The sequence below is a fragment of the Schistocerca serialis genome, chromosome 5 (assembly GCF_023864345.2).
Source record: "Schistocerca serialis cubense isolate TAMUIC-IGC-003099 chromosome 5, iqSchSeri2.2, whole genome shotgun sequence".
Classification (NCBI taxonomy): domain Eukaryota; kingdom Metazoa; phylum Arthropoda; class Insecta; order Orthoptera; family Acrididae; genus Schistocerca; species Schistocerca serialis.
Window position 1 is genome coordinate 298533421 of NC_064642.1, and position 20441 is coordinate 298553861.

At 44.1% G+C, this 20441-nt stretch overlaps 1 protein-coding gene across 1 annotated transcript in view; it reads right to left on the reverse strand.

Annotated features, from left to right (window-relative positions):
- Nucleotides 1–20441, reverse strand: part of LOC126481659 (UDP-glucosyltransferase 2-like) — a 148980-nt gene that overhangs the window by 28916 nt on the left and 99623 nt on the right. The window contains exons 3-4 of the mRNA XM_050105584.1: nt 668–890; nt 293–512 (exon numbers count right to left, since the gene is read on the reverse strand). Coding sequence (XP_049961541.1) covers nt 293–512; nt 668–890 — 443 coding nt within the window. The remainder of the gene's footprint in view (nt 1–292; nt 513–667; nt 891–20441) is intronic.

Consider the following 20441-nt stretch of genomic DNA (forward strand, 5'->3'; position numbering starts at 1 on the left):
TTCAGAAGAGAATAGTTCACATTCTACATCGTAATGCGAACAATGAAGTTGCTGACGTCACAGCGTCGGAGGCGCCGATGCAATCTCTGGTCCCACAGTCATTCGTATCTGCGGAATTCCGACGTCTCTGGAAACTGGTAGATTTCCGGGCTAAGACAATGGTGGCTATATTCCAGAACACTGAGTTTTGTACAGGTTTAACGCGCGAAGTTTATCGAGAAGATTTAATACATCAAATCCATCACGAAAAACTTAATGGCGCTGTAAGATAATTTTATGATGTGATACTTACCCAGAGTCATTAAGCAGAGTGCGCAAGGATTCTAGCAGTGTGTTCTTCGTCATTTCTGGGAAGGGTAGAAGTATAGCAACGCCTCTCCTGACAGCCATTTTAATATTATGAAACTGGTCGCCAAACAAAGGTATTCCCAACAATGGCACACCATTGTAGACTGCCTCGGTGGTTCCCATCAATCCACCATGCGTAATGAACACTCGCATCTTAGGATGGCCTGTTAAGAACAAAATCAAGCAGTATTTTAAGATGACATTTTAAACAGACAACGGTTTACTGTGCTAGAAAACAGAAAAATCAAAAATCCACACTCAAGCAAACTTCAGTGAAGAGCTTCCAGATGTTCTCACCAAAGTTGAAGTGTTTACTTACTCAGTATTTCATACTGAGGCAGCCACTTGCGTACTAACAGGTTAGGAGGCTGCCCTGGAAGATTTTCAGCCTCCCATTTCCAAATAACGCGTTGGGGAAGCTCTGCAAACGCTTCTAGTATTGCACTTCGTTTCTCATCAGACAAATCCCGGGCCTGCAGTACAGACCCGAACGTGAAGAATATTACTCCGTGTTCTGCTTCGTCCATAAACTTTTGAATGTCCTGGTGGAAATTAAAATGCAAAAAATAATGAGTATATGATTATATAGCGTACTGAGGAACAATTTTTGTTACATACGTTACAGATATAAAACAATGGTGTTAATGACAAACTGATGAACAGAGTACAAATATACATTATGGTACACTAGTCTACTGGTGGAACACTTCTTAAATTTTATTTGCAAATCAAGTCAGCAGGAACCAGCGTATGTATCAGCATGTCCTTTGAATTACATGAGTATGATGCGAGGAGGGAGGGATATATAACTCAGTAGTTGGTATAGTTTAATGGTCTGGGTTGTCTCACCACGAATGGGTGGGCTTACTATTAGAACAGAGGAGGAGGAAATTAGAGTTCAACATCCCGTCGACAACGAGGTCATTAGAGACCAAGGTCATGTTCGGATTAGGAAAGGATGGGGAAGGAAATCGGCCGTGCCCTTTCAAAGGAACCATCCCGGCATTTACCTGAAGCGATTTAGGGAAATCACGAAAAACCTAAATCAGGATGCCCGGACGCGGGTTTGAACCCTCATCCTCCCGAATGCGAGTCCACTGTGCTAACCACTGCACCACCTCGCTCGGTATATTAGAACAGAAAATCGCTGCATGATTCAGGAGTTTAGCGATTGATTTCCATTAGCGGCTTTCCACGTACGCTGAGACAAACCGAAGCCTCCTGTTTCAATGCAGGTGTTTCGGTAGTTTCTTACTCATTGTGGTACACCAGATCCTACAACAAGTTCTACAGTAGCTTTTATTTGGTGGGTGTCTGGATTTTTAACTACCAGATGTAGCACTTTTGCGGCGTTTTCTTTATATACATGTAACAAAGCTTCCTGCCTCCCCATTTCACCGGCGGGGAGGGAGGGTTATATAACTCAGCAGTTGGTATAGTTATCAGACATCCTACGACCGTACCTATTGTATTTGTTTTGTTTCGTGGCGCAAAAAGAACTAGTTATACCCGCCTATGTCAAAACCTTAGAACATTAATATGAAAAAAGGGGTTAAAAAGGACTTTATGTTCAGCCCAGTCGACGGGAGGAGAGAGAGAGACCTAAGGACAAGGATTTCCTCTTTGAGAAAGATCCACAAAATACGCCGTAGAGACAACGTAGGCACCGAACTAAAGATTAAGTCTCCTTCGCCATATTGCCTCGACGGATAAAAAGTAAGACGCAGTCGACAGATCGCGCGTCGTTCGCAAAAACAACCGATAACTCAGACGGCAAACATACATTAGAACGTAAGTGTTTGAAGAAAAAAAAAACATTCGATCAGGAAATGGCGAACTGTCCACGGTTGTTGACGGAGCACAAAGTGGTGGGAGGTAACTGCCTAAATAGCCATGACTAAAACGACAGTGCCCAACATTCAACCTAGCAAAAATGATCTCGCGTTGTGAGGAGATCGGCCAAGCCGCTGGGAGACAATTGTCCGGAGCTCCCATAAAGGGAAGACCAGTGGTGTTGCCAAAGTGGCACCACCTGCCGACAGACGGCAACACGGAGATCATCGGAAGAAATGGAAAACTAGCGGACCGAGATAGGACAACTCCGGCCTTGGCAGCAGCGTCAGCAGCCTCGTTTCTAGTCAGAACGAGGTGACTAGGAACCCACTTGAACAACATAGTGGCTCCCTCAAGAATGAACAAGTGGAAGCTTTCTTGAACCCGTTGCGCTAAAGAATGGACTATGTTCAGGATACAGGCTCTGAAGGGCACTGGGACAGTCGGAGCAGTGTTCCGGAAGCCGATACCGAAAATCGTCGGTGCCAATAACGAAGACACATCGGACGCTACGATTAGTCCGACAGCCATCAGTGAACACTAAGGTACTATCACTAAGTTCTGTGTTACGACAGAGAAACCTACAGTGACAGACCAAATCTAGAGTAATTTTCCTTAGATAGCGAATTAAGTCCATGATGTGAAGGGCCGCTGCACGAAGCCAAGGTGGTGAAGGGTTCACACCCACCGGGAAAGTGGCAGGTAGCGTATAGTTAAGCTGCCGCAGCAATAGTCGAAAGCGAATTCCAGGAGGTAACAGAAGAGAAACGCACCCCATACTCGCGGTCAAAGGAGTCATCGAAGGAGGACACATGGGCTCGGTGGCCGGGCATAGAAGGCAAACGGCATGGCTACTGCTGAGTAGAACATCACGTCTGTATGACAGTGGGTGTTCGGCAGCTTCTGCGTAGAGACTGAACTGAGCAAGTGTAAAATGCACCAGTGGCCAAACGGATTCCACGATGGTGGATAGTATTTAGACGGCGTAAGATGCAAGGACGTGCAGATGCATAAACGAAACACCAATGGTGTAATTTCTAATGGACGAGGGACTGGTACAAACGCTAAGAGGGTGGTCTGATCCGCTCCTTAGGAAGTACCGCTGATCTGGAACACAGTGGGTCCGGGTACCGCGGGCGGCCAGGTAAGAGATAGAGAGGACGCAGAAACTTTTCTATCATGCATGAGCCCGAGGAATTTCGTAGTTTCAACGAACGGAAGAGCAACATACCGAAGATAAGACAGTGGAAGAATCCAATTGCACAGCCAGAATTTCATGCAAACGGTTTTGTTAGTGGAGCGAAAGCCATTGTCGATGCTCTACAAATAAAGACGACCGAGACATCGCTGAAGGCGCCGCTCAATGAGACAAGTCCGTGGAGAACTGCAACAGATCGCAAAATCGTCGTCGAAGGAGGAGCCACAAACGCCTGGAGGGAGACATATCATACGTTTAACGGCTATAGCAAAGAGGACGACGCTCAGGACACAGCGTAGATAGTACGGAGGATACCAGTCTTCCAGTAGGTACCTTAGGCTTTCTCCAAATCGAAAATGACGGCCACAGTCTGGGATTTCCGCAGAAAACCATTCATGACATGGGTTGAAGTGACGAGATGGTCAACTGCAGAACGGCACGCTTGGAATATATATTGTGCAATGGTTAGTGAACTGAGAGACTCAAGCCACCAGAACAGCCAGGCATGAATCGTTACATCATCTTGTAAGCACAGTTGCTGAGTGAAATGGGGTGGTAGCTAAAAGGAAGGTGTTTGCCCTACCGGGCTTAGGTATGCGTGCGGGAATGGCTTCACGCCAGCGTCTGGGAAACGTGCCATCTATCCAGATGAGATTGTATGGATGCAGGAGAAAATGCCTGCCCACAAGAGGAAGGTGCTGCAACATCTGAATGTGAGCATCGTCCGGCCCTGGGGGCAGAAGATTGGGATGAAGTTAGAGCATGCTCTAGCCCCCTCTTAGTAAATCCGGCATTGTAGCTTTTACCATTCTGAGAGGAGGGTATCACCAGAGCCTCCTCCAATCGTTTCCAATGGAGGAAGGAAGGGTGATAGTGGGTAGAGCTCGAAATCTCCATAAAAGAGCGGCCCAATTTGTTTGAAGTTGCAATGGGGTCCACAAGACAGCATCCGCTATGGTCAGTCTGGAAACTGGGGAATGAACCATGATCCCAGAGAGCCACCGGAGGTTGGCCCACACTATGGATGAGGGAGTGGAACTGTTAAAAAAAAACTAGTACATGACATCCAGCTAGCTTTCTACTATCTCGAAGAATGCAACGACATTGCGCACGCAACTGATAAATACAAGGAAAGGGGGCGGAGGGAGAAATTTTGGGTTGTCACTTCTGCAGCTGCCGAGTGCCAGCCTTCGAAGACTGATTGCTACATGGCGCAGAGTCTGGAGGCTCCTGTTCCACGAGATCTGCAAAGGTATCAGCATTCTCGATGGGTCGGCCTGCAGATTTCAGGGGAGAAAAACGATTGGCGGTGGGCAGGGGTGAAACGGCGGTCGGCCATGTGATGGTTGATGAAAAGAATCTCCCAGTCCGCAAAGGGGAAGACGCTTTGTCTTTTTTCAATTTCTTTGAGCCTTTCCAGTTTTCAGAAGACGACTCAGATGTTTGTTCGCTGGAGGGGCGTAAAATGTTTTCGCAGGCGTATTCCTTCTGACCTTTCTGGCCTTTCTGGCCTGCCAGTTTTTTGTGTAATAGGTTATTTCGCCACCGGATGCGAAGATGTGGTGGCTTGTTGCACAGCTGGAGGAGGAGGAGATGCTACTGTGTCCTTGGGCGATTTTACAACCGTCTTACTGAATTTGATGTCCCAAGTCTGTGTCCTTCGTGGAGTGAGGTGTAGGAGGAACAGTACTGTTAAGTACTAAATGCTAGAAGACAGGATTTTTGAGTAGCCAACAACTTGCACGTGACAAGGTAAGACACTTTTTACTTCACCCAAATAGCCTAGACGGCCCGTTCATCGAAATACATGGGACATTCTCGGGATGAGGCTGCATGATCGCCATTGCAGTTGATGCAGCGGGGAGAAGGAGACAGGCAATCACCCTCCTGAGCATCCCTACCTCAAGTAACACATCTGGCCGTGTTTCTACAGGACATTCGAGTGTGGTTGTAATGTTGACACTGGTAGCAGCGCATCGGGTTTGGAATGTACGTTTAGGCCATCGTAGCTTCATAGCCTGATTTGGTCTCTGATGAAAGCACTACTCTATCAAACGTGAGAAGAAGAGTGCGTGTAAGCATTACGATTGCATCAATCCTTTTCAATACCCGATTGACTGCAGTGACGCCCTGAACAGATGGTAAGTTTGGATTTCTCCCTCAGTCATACCATCTAGCATCATGCAGAGAATTCAGCCTTCGATTGGCTTCAACACGAACAGGATAGTTGTGGAAGAGTGAAGCTGCAAGCAGTTTTTAGATTCGAGAATCACAATTTGTCTCCAAAAGCCAAGTGCCATTACGTAAACAAGAGCAGGATTTCACAGTGCCGGGAACTGCATCAACACCTTTCTGAATTATAAACGGATTTACACTATATCGAAGGACTGACCTTTAGTACATTATACTACGAGGATCCGAGGTGCAGCTGGGAGAATCCGGGAATCTTTAACCTCATTCCGTTTACGTTTAGTAGACGGAGATGGTGATTGGCTGATTGCGAGAAAATCCCCATTATTGCCAGCATCTCCATGCCCCCCCCCCCCTCAGAGGGGGGGGGGAGGGCTCACCTGCCTTAGATGACTGCTCACACCTTAGTCACACATCCCTAACTACTGACAGAGGGAGCTATTGGAATTTGGGAAGGTAACAGTTCAGGCAATAACCCTTCCCCGTGCCTGGCCTTTATCAGGGGGTCCGTACGAACCCTATCTCATGACCCAGGGCTGGGAATTAAGCGTTACCAACTCATCTGTTACGCATCAGACGCATGGGCCGGCACTCAGGAGCGCACAGGGAGGAACAAGAGACAAAGAGGAACCTCAAACTCCAAAGCGGGGGCAGTGTAGGAGATGGAGAAGAAAGAAATAGTTGGGAGACTGTTCTGATGTCAGGCTACTAAAACTTTAGGAAACTTTGCCAAAAATATCCTAGATATGTTCCCAAGGTAGGGAAAAAAGAATAGTGGGAGGTTAGACAGGCCGCACTGAAGGGAAAAAGTGCTACAAAGGCTGCGGCCTCGTGGTAGCCAAGCACAAACTTACCAAAGAGCTATGGGCCCCCTGGGTGGATGCATTGTGTGGATTTCATGTCGAACTTGCTGGTATGGTTGTTCTTTAGCTACGGATGACCATAATACTCCGCCTGCTACACACTAATCTCAGTTCAGATCAGCGGATCTTTTCAGGCGTGTTATGAACAGGAGAACAACAAATGTAGATTCTCTGGCCGCTATTAGCTCTTGCTCAATTAGCACCATCCATGGGACACGTGTAGGGCAACTGGAAGATAATCTTATTGATGTAAGCAACAAGAAACGACTCTTTGTCCAATTAGCAGCAGACCTCTTCTGCTGCTGTGACCAGATGAAAAATGTGAAAGCAACATTTGTCAACAAGAACGATTGACTGCAGTTTCTAGGTAAAGCAATAAACAAATCTTAAAATTTTTAATTTTCATGTGGTTTCTCAGATTTATTATGAATATTTTGCTGATTAATGCCGTTCATTTTCCTTTAAAATCTATGATCGTAAAATGAAGTTACGTTCCGTTTCATGGTGTAGACCGTCGCTCCAGAAAGTTCCTGTATTGATTTTTTTCCTGATATATCAGAAGCGTCAGCATCATAAACTGACATTTTTAACGTGTAAAGAACAGATGTGCATTCGATCACTCAGTTGTGAGTAGGCAGTGTTAAGTAATGGACTTGCACCCGTAATGTGCCAGAGTCGTAGTGTAGTAAATCGCAATGGAGCAACATTTCTACGTGTAATGTTGAAAACTCTTTCCAGAATGTTACGAAGAAGAGAAAAGAGAGTGCGAAGTTTGTCCTGCACACCTTGACTGCCCGTGGACTCATATCGCGACCTGATTGAAACGTACAATGCGAACTGGGCTCTTGCCAAACTTGGTGTTATCAATTCGAACCTACCAAAAAAAAAAAAAACGACAAAGAGAAGAAATTCACATGAAGGGTCAGAGCTGTGACGACGTAATCACCATTTAATCCAGTTTGACACGTGGGTTGAACAAGATCCAAAAGCTAGACTTTTCTGACAGTTTCGCATGGTTGTGTGAACGTTCCGTACGTTGTACTGAGAGCATGTAGAACATATGAAGCATTAAAACTACGATCCTAACGTTCCTCTATTTTTTATTAATCCAGTCTCAAAATTTTGAGACTTACGGGGCGTAGATCGGTGGTTCCCAACGGATACGGTACCGCACACCGGTGGGCGTTGACGAGATCTAAAAGGGCGTTCATGGCCCAGGCGCCCATGAGCAGTACTCCCAAGAATGCGCTGCGAACTTTTATTTACACCAAAATAATGGAATGCACGTTTCAAAATACAGCTCTAAATACTTTTAAAAAAGATCAAGCCTTATTGAAAGCAGGCATTTGTACATTAGAGTAGCTACTCCTTAAATGGCTGAAAAAGTGATAAACGTAGCAGAAAGGCTGTAGAGTAAGAAAGCGAGAGTGCTAAAGAATTTGCACGATTCATCTCGCTGGATAAAGATGATTTGATATTGGCTTTTGCAAAGTTGGACAATAAATGAGTCCGTTAGTTCGGGTATTTTCTCCAAAATATGTAAATCAGGCATGAGTTGTGGCCTTACCAAAGTAAGAAACCAGAGAGGACTGAAAACTACAGGCGAGTTTCACTGCTGTGTACAATCAAATTAATTTAACCAATCACTAAAGATACACTAAAGAGTCACACGAATAAATATAACCATTTAAAGTAGCGCAGTTGGGTTTCAAAAGAGGAAGTAAAAAATAGGCCACTAGGGAGTTCGCAAAAGTGATACTTTAAGCTCTTGACAAGGGTGACTATTAACCACATTTTTAGAGTTTTCCAAGGGTTTTGACACTGTAGACCTAAAATGTTACGAAACAAGATTTAATCAGTAAGTATAAAAAGAGAAGCATTAAACTAGTGGCTGCGGTCTTCCGAGGGAAACAAAGTGTAAAACGTAGTGAGAGATCACACATTGGCTAATGACAAATTTTTAGTAAAACTATTGTCAAACAAGGAATAAAAATATAGGGTAGCATACTGGGTCCAATACTGCTCTTGGGACACATGTCAACAACTTTCCTGGCAGTATAAGACAGAGAAAAAGTTCGTTTCTGATTATAGCAACATCAGAGTCACTGATAAAACACCAGCCTCCTATTAGGGAAAGCGAACGCTACACTCAGGACGTATGAAATAAATCGGCATTCAACAAAAAGAAAAATAACGCCATGCACTTCAGTATAAAGATCCGACAACTGTGCCGCATTAAAAAGAGAATACATTTATAGACTATATAGCAAATAGTAAGTTTTTAGGGATGTATACTGATTATCCATTACCTTGAAACTGATACAAAGAAACTGGCAAAGAAATTCAACATGTTTTGCCCTTAGGGTTCTATCGTCAGTTTATAACATCCAAAGTCTAACATTATTTCTTCGTACACTCAATCCTTGGCTGTGAGATTCTTTTCCGATGATCGAAGAGACAAAATATGGACAATTTTGAGACTGCAGAAAAGGGCCATAATAAAACTAATCTCAAGTAAGAGTGGGGGTTCGTTGTAAATAACTGTTTGAAACACTGGGTGTCCTTACTCTATCAAGTGAGTAAATCTAACAATCTGTCGTGGGTCTCGGGGAAAACACTAATAAGGACGGACACACACACACACACACACACACACACACACACACACACACACACACACACACACACACACACACACACGTCACAGTCTAGACATTTACCAAGGAAAAACAACAAACTCTGAACAGCATTTTCTATCAAGGAATAAAACTGCGTTCTACATCAGCCAAGGAGATGGAACAGATTATTGAAATACGTCTGTTTGAAAGGGCAGCTAAAGATTTCTTCATAAGAGATGCATAGTACACAAATATCCCAGAGTATTCAGTAGCGGCAAACAATGGAAGGGAACAACTGTAACATAGTGTCACATTACAACTCACAATCACCACAGAGTGCTTTTTGAAGAAAAGTATGTGGTCATTCTCTTGAGTTCATAGTCTCAGGCATCACGGGGGGACGCTGATTCCGTTTTTTCAGTTGGTTGAGGGGTGCACATGAAGGCATCATGAGGCATAGTGGCATGTTTATGGGTCTGGAGTCATTTTCCGAACCGGCTGGAGTTAAAGCAAGAGGCATAGTAGACTGTTGACGGTTCAGGAGTCATCAGGTGGTATCCTTTGTGCGTTGCACCATCACCTGGAAAAATTCTGCCGAAAGTGTGTCTCACGAATAAAGTTTAAAAATGAAAGAGAATGAAAAACTGCGTGTTAGTCTGAAAACACCTATTACCCACAGTTGTAAATATTTTTATCCATGTATTTTAAAAGTCCAAATAAGCCATATTCTACAGGGTGAAAAGTATTTAAACTGACGAACTCTTGGAGGTTGTAGGGGACATCAAAACATATTTTTCCCTAATATCATTTTTTCCTGTGAGGAGTATTTAAAGCGATAGAGGAAGATTTCTCTGGCGGCAGATTAATTAAACCAACAAACACTTTTCCATTTTTTTATTACCAAGAGACAACACATTAAGACAACTCAATTTCAATTACAGTAGATTTTCAAAAATGCCTCCATTGATACGTAAACAAAGGTTACACCGTCAGATCATGTTCTGTCTGACACGGGCTCTGGGTGGATAATCAACTGGTTCCAGGCTGTGGACACGCTTTAAGTGAAATGGACGTAAAAATTGCTCTCGAAGGACTGTTATTATATTCGTCTGATTCGTCTCCATGTTACGTGCAGTTTCACGAGTGCTGATTGAAGGATCCCGCTCCACATGTAGCAGGCCAGTTTCCTCAAATTGTAACCTTCTTACCGTGCGACGGCGTCCTGTCCAGGTAATCTGCTAAATGACCCGGTCTCATGCAGACGTTGGTACACAGCAGCAAAGGTCGTATGATGCGGGATACGGCGATTAGGATATTTTTGTTGATAAACCCGCTATGCAGCTCGTCCGCTGTGGTGCGCTACGTAGTACGCACCAATCATACCAGTGTACTCACTCGAGGTGTATCGCTCCATTAGTAAACAGAGACAGTGCACTACTACACTGGTGGACAGCAGTTGCCCATAACTGAAGAGTGTAATACGCCCTCTAACAACTGAAGATCGTAATATGGCCTCTAACGATTTAAGATAGTAATATGGCCTCCACCGGTTTAAATAATCCTCATAGGAAAAAAATGACATTAGGGAAAAATATTTGTTTTGATGTCCCCTACAACCTCCCAGAGTTTGTCGGTTTAAACACTTTTCACCCTGTAGAAAGCCCTTGATGATGATGATTTGTGTGTCTGAGATTAAACAAGATAGCCTTTACTTTTGTTCTGGAAGCGAAAAGCTATGGACGTATTTTCTTGTAGAGGTCAATGAATGTGTCTCCCTATAAAGGTTTTACAAGTAACTTTTCATTTCATCTCCCTCCATGTAAAAAATTAAGAAAATAATTTAAGGCCCTTGAAGGGAGAGAGTTTTTGCCATCTGCTTCTCGTTTGTCGTAATGGCACACACGCAGCCATTAAGTTAAACTTGGCAGCTATTATTTAGGGGCTTCATGCGACAAGATAAGCGCAGCAAATAGTTTCATCCAGCTTTAAATAATATTTGAAGGTCCTTACACGAATTCAGTCTGCTTACAATCTGAATTTAAGTGAGAATAAATTTAGAAGCTCTAGCCTGTATCAGTAGTAATATCCTTGCTCAGTAACAGTGAGAGGACAGCTTTCAGTAAAATAGTGAAATTAATTTATGTTGCAATACTTAAAACAAGGTCAGAACAGGGTATTATTCGTGACATTGTTTTGCACTAGGCAATATTAACACGATTTTTTAACAAGTTACGTGTGTGTTATATGCTGGGAGCGCATTTATATTGGGAAGCGAACTTCTGCGAAGAAGTAATCTAATCTCTTTTTGTCTATGTAGCTCGTTTCATTGTTACCAGCATATACAACTAGCCGTTCATATGGAAGTGCGAAAACCCGTAATTTTTCGACACACTTAAGGTAGAGAGAGAGAGAGAATGTATTGTGCAACGATAAAGAGCAGAATTATATTTATTTACATGTTATCTGAAGCAAATTTACTGTTGATAAAATAAAATAACATTCTACAATAGAGGTCAATGAATGGGACATTGGAGTCGCAAGACATTGACGTCATATGCGTGGGGATGGCGTTTGTTCTGCACAACCATCCTGATTTAAATTTTACGTGGTGTTCCTAATGATATGGCCGAACTTCCAGCACTTAAAGCACCGCATCGGGGGAGGGATATATGGCTTGGCATCGCAGCGGTAGACCATCACCTTTACCTTCTCGGGTACTGTGTCACCCTCTAAGACCAAGATGAAGGCAGCGATGGCAACCTGATTATCCCTCGGACCCAGTGGACGTGCCGGACGAAATGGACACCTCGTCGCTCTAAGCTGGCGCGCAGCTCTTCATCGGACTGTAAAAAGATCCCTGTGGAATATTATACCCTGGACCATATTTAAGCTCTTGTGGGGCGTGATAATAACAGAAACATCCCCCAGCTTGTCACAAGCGAGTAATGCCCATGACTGGGCAGTGGAGGCTGTTTTTATCAAGACTGACCCAGACCGCATTTTGGACAATCCCTCCACCTCCCCAAACTTGTCCTCTAAATGCTCTACGAAGAACTGAGGCTTCATGGACACAAAGGATTCCCCATCAGCTCGCGTACACACTAGGTAGTGGGGATAATAAGATTCGCTGCCATCCTTAGTCTGGCGTTCCTCCCATGGTGGGGCAAGGGAAGGGAACGATTTGGGGTTGTACTTCAGTGCGTTGAATTGAGCCTATGAACACTTCGACTGCTCGTGTTTGACTATCGGCAAGAGATTATGTACTACGCTTCATCGGGTGTCATCCGCCCTGATGCCTAGCAGATAAGGACGCAAAACGATGCAACGGTATTTTTAATTCTCTGTTCCTGTTGCTCCATCATGGCCAGGGGACATCGGCTGGTTTTACTGACGTTGACAAATTATTTTGATTTGGTCGTACTAGCTTCCTCCACACATCATCATTTACATGTGCACTGCACTGTAATGCACCATTCCAACAAAAATGTCTTCCGTTCGCCATTTCTAGTAATAATTTTACGTAACCATCCCATTTAATATCACTTCTTAATATCACGAACACTTATGCGGTGTGACGTGCTTAAGATGGTAATGAATAACTTTGTAATCAGATGTTATCGCGCTATCCCTCGTAGTTACAATCAAAGTTATCCACTTTTAAAGATAATCATATGCACCCTTACATCCCTATTTTGATATATGGTTGTGAACCATGGACCATGTTAAGTAAAGAAATCAGAATTCACGCTGCTGGGAAGGACTGTTCGTAGCAGGTTCGAAAGACACGTAGGGGAAGGAATCCGGAATGAGGAAATCCGAAAACAGGCTTAAGACAAAACTTGGTGCGGCTTAGATGGTATGTAAATATGCCACACATGAATGCTAACAGACTGTCAGGACTAATGTGCTATTTGAAACCCAGGGACGAAAGACCAAGAGGGAGACGGAGTCACAGCTAGAAGAATTTGATGAATTTTGAGAGCCGAAAGGACATACCTGGGACGGCATCCAAGAGGGATGGACGTTTGAGTGCAGTAATTGGCGGAGGAGCCTCTTTCGCTGGGTCATCGAATAACATGAAACGAATTTGGATGTGATGAAGTGAGTTTCCATTCATTATACTAAGTGGGAATCTTGGAAAGTCAGTCTGAATTTCCTTACGACCGTCCGACAAATATACTTTCTTGTAAATAGCATTGACAGTTAACAAACTTCTAAAAATGTGTGATCAGTAGTTTATGTGCACTGATTCTATTGTGCCTCTTAGCGGCACGTTCCATCTTACTTCTGTTTAACATTTGCCGTCCAAGGGGCTCTATATATCAAATATTTATAGAGGCGGTTTTAAGAGTGAAGTGTCAAATACTCTTTGACGTAGCAGGCGTTAGCAGGTGATCCTCAAGTTTGCATTAGCGCAATGGTCTTCTGGCGGCTGGGGCAATGTCGTTTCGCATGGACAATGCTGGCTGTAGCGAGCTAGTAGTAGTAGTAGTAGTAGTAGTAGTAGTAGTAGTAGTGGTGGTGGTGGTGGTGGTGGTGGTATCGAGTTGGAAATTGAGATTGGTTGCATTGAAATTTGGTCCGCAGGGTCATAGGAACTACATAACTAAATGGGTTTTGTGACAATTTTACAACTTAAACGAAAACGTAGCCTACCGATCTTTATGAAATTCAGATTCTTGAACAAAAACCTTGAATCTACAGCAAAAAATTTTTGTTTTAATGTGAGTCGGAATTTGAAGAAATACCAGGACAAATTTAGGAAAAATACTGGTAGTGTTTACGGGAGAAGCCTGAACTAAATATGTGATTTCAAACTTTTAAGTAATTCACTACCTTCAGCATTAAAGATGAGATGACCTTTGATAGACTTAAACAGTGACGTGACAAAAATCATGGGAAAGCGATATACAGATGGCGGTAGCATCGCGTACACAAGGTATAAAACGGCAATGCTTTGGCGTTGCTGTCGTTTGTACTCAGGTGATTCTCGTGAACAGGTTTCCGGCGTGGTTATGGCCGCACGATGGGCATTAGTACTTTGAACGCAGAATGATAGTTGGAGCTAGACGCATGGGAATCTCCATTTCGGGAATCTTTAAGGAATTCTATATTCTGAGAATCACAGTGTCAAGAGTGTGCCGACAATACCAAATTGCAGACGTTACCTTTCACCAGGGGCAACACAGTGACCAATGGCCTTCACGTAACGACTGAGAACAGCGGCGTTTGCTTAGTTGTCAGTGATAAGAGACAAGCAACACTGCATAAAATAACCGTAGAAATCTATGTGGGACGTACGACGAACCTATACTTTAGGACAGTGTGAGAAATTTGGAGTTATGGGCTACGGAAGCAGACGACCGATGAAAGTGCCTTTGGTAACAGAAAGGCATCGCCTACAGCGCCTCTCCTGGGCTCGTGACTGTATCGGTTGCACCCTAGACGACAAATACCGTGGCCTGGTCAATTGAGTCCCAATTTCAGTTGGTAAGAGCTGATGGTAGGGTTCGAGTGTGGCCCAGACTCCACGAAGCAACGGACTCAAGTTGTCAACAAGGCACTGTGCAAGCTAGTTATGGGTATATAATGATGTGGGCTGTATCTATATGCAATGGATTGAGTCCTCTGGTCCAAAGGAACCGATGATTGGCTGTTATATTCGTCTACTTTGAGACAATTTGCAGCCATTCATGGACTTCATGTTCCCTAACGACAACAGAATTTTTACAGATCACAATGTGCCATGGGACTGGGCCACAATTGTTTAAGATTCTGGACAATTCGGGGGAATGATTTGGCCACCAAGATCGTCCGATATTTATGGAACGAAATCGAGAGTTCATTTCGTGCATAAAATCCTGCACCGACAACACTTCCGCAATTATGGATTATTTTGGCTGTGGCACGAAGAATAGTACTAATACCTTCACAGTGGGACATGATTTTCATGTGTGCTAAATTGCTAATATTTGTAATAAAAACTAGCGATTGTTAAGTTGTCGTGCCGGCATAGACCCTAATAACAAGCGGTCTCTCCTCCTCCTCCTCCCCCCCTCCCCAATGCTAAATTAGCATTAATCTCATTCACGATGTGAATCTCCTTGCTGACCCTGCTATCATGTTACAACTTTCTCATCGATTTGTTATCGAAACAGTCCTGAACTTTCTCCCTGATATAATTACCCAACATGCCGGGTGTTGTCCAGCAACACGTTCACACCTCATTCACTCACGTAACGTGCCATGTAGCGTGCTTTTTTTTTTACCTGTACGTATTATTTGCTTATGTGATCAGCTCTACGTAACTAAAGTCAGTCATGATCTTCGAGTTTTCTGATGTTTCTGTTCGGAACTATTTGATGTTGAATGACCACTCTAACCTAGCCGGACTGAAGCAAATGCCAGACTGCTATTTATGAAAGAATTTTAAGTTAATTGCCGGTCGGTGTGGCCGTGCGGTTCTAAGCGCTAAAGTCTGGAACCACGTGATCGCTACGGTCGCAGGTTCGAATCCTGCCTCGGGCATGGATGTGTGTGATGTCCTTAGGTTAGTTAGGTTTAAGTAGTTCTAAGTTCTAGGGGACTGATGACCTGAGTAGTTAAGTCCCATAGTGCTCAAGCCATTTTTTTAAGTTAATTCATACATTGAAGAGGTCTCTTGCAGAACTCTCGTTTGGCCAATTCTTGGGTGTTATGGTCTTATCCTTTAAAAGATGGGTTAACGGCGTAGGGAAAATACGAAGACGCTGCGTGATCTCTCATAACTTTATACAATCAACGTGAGACTCTCACATACTGTCATTGGACATCATAAGAAAGACAACATACGCACCCTAACAAAGTTAAGCACTCAGAGGGGGAGGAGGGAGTAACTAAACTTCATGGACTGCAAGGGCATGTAATAGTGTTTCAGTGACTAAAAAATCGAGTCAAATTAACAGAGAACTTGCTAGTAAGAGGCCTCTGATCAGTATGACGACGTACGCTTTCTGACCTGATAGGGTTGGCAAGTGTCAAAGCCGTTGCATTTTCTCCTAATTTAAGTTTGCCCACAACTTATTACTAGACCTTCATATCATGGATACTGACACTAAGACGAAGTTTACGTCCGACCTGGGCGGATATAGGGGTCTTGCAAGCAACAAGAGAACAACATTACGCATAAGGTCCGTGAAGACACTTGCCGTGTCTACAAGAGCGTTGTTTTGAAAAAATGGCTCCAAGACACTAACACGAGTGCCCAGCACATTGCATCTACAAATATATTCATAATCCACGGTAACGAAGCGTGGCGGAGGTACCTCTTATCACTACTAGTTATTTCGTTTCCTGTTCCACTTGCAAACAGACCGAGCGAAAAACTAACTATATGCCTCCGTATGAGCCCTAATTTCTTGTATCTTATCTCGGTAGTCCTTAGGCGCAATGTTCGTGGCAGTAGACTCGTTCTGCAGTCTGCTTCAAATGCCGGTTCTCTAAATTTTTTCAATAGTGTTTCTCGAAAGAACGTCACCTTCCCTCCAATGATTCCCATTTGAGCTCCTGAAGCATCTTCGTAACACTTACGTGTTGTTCGAACCTACCGGTAACAAATTTAGCAGTCCGCCTCTGAGCTGCTTCGATGTCTTCCTTCAATCAGACCTGGTACGGATCCCTAACACTCAAGCAGTACACAGGAAGAGGTCGCACTGGCGTCCTACATGACGTCTCATTTACAGATGAATCAAACTTTTATGGAACCCCCACTGAACCGAAGTCGACCATTTGTCTTCCCTTATCACATTCCTCACATGCTCGAACCATTTCGTATCGTTTTGCTACGTTATGCCCAGGCATTTAAACTACGAGACTGTGTCAAGCAGAACACTACTACTGTATTTCTTTCCAACTCATCCACATTAATTTACATTTTTCTACATTTACAGCAAGTAGTCATTCATAACACCAACTAGGAATTTCTCTGTATGTCCATCTTTTCAGATATGGTTGCGGGACTCAGCTGTTCGATACAGGATGTCAAATCAAATACCTTTCAGCCGCGTAGTTTCCAATCTTGTTTCATTTGGCTACCAGTTTCGGCGATTTACTACGCCACCTTCAGGCCCCTGATCGACGTGTAGGAAGATCCCACCTCGGTTCTGGTCAAAACAGGGGCCAGCAATACTGGTATTAGTAGATTTCTGCTTGCTATACCCATCACTTCAACCCTAAGTGAAGTGATCGCTATAGCGAGCAGAAATCTACCGATACCAATATTGCTGGCCCTGTTTTGACCGGAACCGAGGTGGAATCTTTCTACACGTCGATCAGGGGATTGAAGATCCCGTACTAAATCGCCAAGACTGGTAGCCACATAAGTTTGGAAAGTAGACGGCTAAAAGGTGTTTGATTTGACATCCTCCAGCTAGAAATTTTGCTTAAGTCATCTTGTATCCTCCTACAGTCACTCAGTTTCGACACCTTACCGGACAATGTTACCGTCAGCGAAGAACCGCAGATCACTGCCCATCCTGTCCTTCAAATCATTTATGTATATAGGTAACAACAGCGGTCCTATCGCACTTCCCTGGGGCACTGCCGACGATGTCCTTGTCTGCGATGAACACTCGTCGTCGAGGACAGCATACTGAGTTCTATTACTTAAAAAGTCTTCGAGCCACTCATATACCTGTGAACTTATTCCATACGCTCCCACATACGTTAACAGTTTGTAATGGGCCATCCTGTCAAACGCTCTCCGAAAACCTAGAAATATGGAATCTGCATGTTGCCCTCCATCCATAGTTCGCAGTGTATAATGTGAGAAAAAGGGCAAGCTCAGTTTCTCACGAACCATGCTTTCTAATAGCTAGCGGATTTGTGGACATAAGCTTCTCGGTCTTGAGACTATTATAATCGCACTGACAATATGTGCAAAGATACGGCCGCAAACCGTTATTAGGGATATTAATCTGTAATTTTTCGGCTCCGTTCTTTTGCACTTATATACGTGGTCGTATCCGCATTTTTCCAGTTGCTTGGAACTTTGCGACTTGACGTACCGCTGTGCCACCAGAGTTTCCCCAGTCGCTACTAACGACGTCTGAATACATACCCGATGGCTCCCCACGCTGTGCGTTTTGGAAGCACTGGATGAGTGGGACCTCTCCCGAAGTCGCTGCCGCAGTGCGACGTCACTCATCAGCAGTCTACGCTTCCAGATTACTGCACCAATCCAATACAACCATTTGCGTGTGTTAACGGCAATCTGCGCATGGGTAGGTAATTCCCTAGTCCGGCTGCTACTGGTTTCCGAGCAGTGATGCAGGGTGACATTGTTGCAAAGGGTGACATTGTTGCAAGAAGTCAATTACTTCTTGTCAGATCGGATGGCAGGTGCAGATACGAAAGGGGTACAATGTAATTGGTGCACAGTAAGGAAGTCCTCCCTTGTGGGGGTCAGACCTGGTCAACCGGAACACATACGACGAATATGCCTGCCAGCGGGGACCACTGCGGGGACCTTTTCCAATTGCGAAGTGCTGATAATGTTGCCTATCACGAGAGTACATGGTATCTTGGTGTCCACAGATATCACGTAATATTTTACGCTGCTAACATCGCTTATACACTACCACACCTAGTAACAACACTAACACCATTAATTCACTGTGGTGTCCGTTCTGCCTGCCACCAACAGTTGCAACTCTTAATTATTTACACATTCGCCGATGGCGTCCACGTGTACGTAGTTACAATGGGTCGTTCGATAAGGAAAGCAACATTTTTTACTGAAAGCATCTTTGTTTTAGTCACGATTCCAATACACCATATCATTGCCTACTCATTTGCCTACAAAAACTATTTTTCAACATAATGTCCGTTCAGTGTGACGACCTTAGGGGACCTTAATGGGTAGGCCTGTAGGCCCGCATGGTACCACCCTACTGGTCGACGTCGGAGACAACGTCTTGCTGCATCAGTAACTCACCGTCTAAGTATTGCTTCCCGCGGAGTGCATCCATTATTGGGCCAGAAGGAAGTCTGAAGGGGTTAGATCCATTCTGCAGGGTTGAGAGGAAGAATATTCCAATGAAGTTTTGTGAGCTCTTCTCGGCTGCTCATTCTTACTTTTGCCCTGGTTATGATGGATAAGGAGACGTTCGTTTGTATTTTTGTGGCGACCAACATGCCGAAATCATGTCTTCATATTTCTGAGTATAGACAACACACTTCAGAGTTGATCGTTGCACCATGAAGGAGAAAATCAAAGTGTCCCAGAAAATCGTCGCCATGACTTTACCGGCTGAGCGTGCGGCATTAACCCCTTCCTTCGGAAGATATATGGTGTAGCGCCACTGCATAGATCGGCATATTGTTTCCGGTCCGGCGCTATGAACTAATGTTTCATCGCTTGTGACTATGTTCAATAATAAATTCTCACTATCACCGTCGCAACACGAAGACAATTCCGCACAGATGGCCCGTCGTTGCTCCTTAGGGAGTTTTATTAGGCAGTGAGGAACACAGAGGATACACCCTTTAGAGAACCCCAACTAGTGAACGAGTGTGTCAGCACTATCAACAGATATCCAGTTGTGCAGTCAGGCCTTTGTGATCCGTCGACCATCTCGAATGAGAGTCTTTTCCAAAGGACATCAATTCGCTGTATAAAAAAAATCCTGCATGACTTAACACCTACCACGACCAGTTATTCGAATCAGTGTCCGCACATTCCAACATTGTAGGATTCACTGCTGTGTGTAGTTGACGGTAGGTTGGAGACGCAACAGGTTTACACGACCTTACATGCAACAGGTTTGCACGACCTTTCTGCGATGACAGACGACTCACCTCACCGTGCTTTTGTTCACTGCCATGTCCTCGTACACATTCCGCAAGCCCCTATGAATATTTATGACGTTCTGGTTTTCCACCAAAAGGAACTCAGTGACAGCTCTGTGCAACAAATTAACCACGTGTTTTCTTTCAATTGTAAACGACTGCATTCCAGTATTCTCAACTACTGTCAACTGTTAAATACCCATTAGCCTGACGTGTCCAAGCTTTATTTGGATTCGTCTTTTTTTTGTATTTTGTTAAACGTGACGTCTTATCGAACTGACGCCACTAATTCTGGTTTCCATATCCTAACAGCGTTGGAAAATTCTGGTTGTTAAACGCTGTCTCCCTTTTTATGAGAGGTCTTATTAACATGTGAGTCGACGGAAAAGTTTTTGTTTTCAGGCATCGGCAAACACATTTATCACTTTTTTTGCAACACGACGCGGCAGGGCAACGTTAATAATTAGGTATTTACACAAGCTGCACTGGTGGCAGGTGAAGGTCACCTACTATTTCATCGTCGTATGAACATGCAATCTTGAAAAGAAATGCGATAGATTCTGC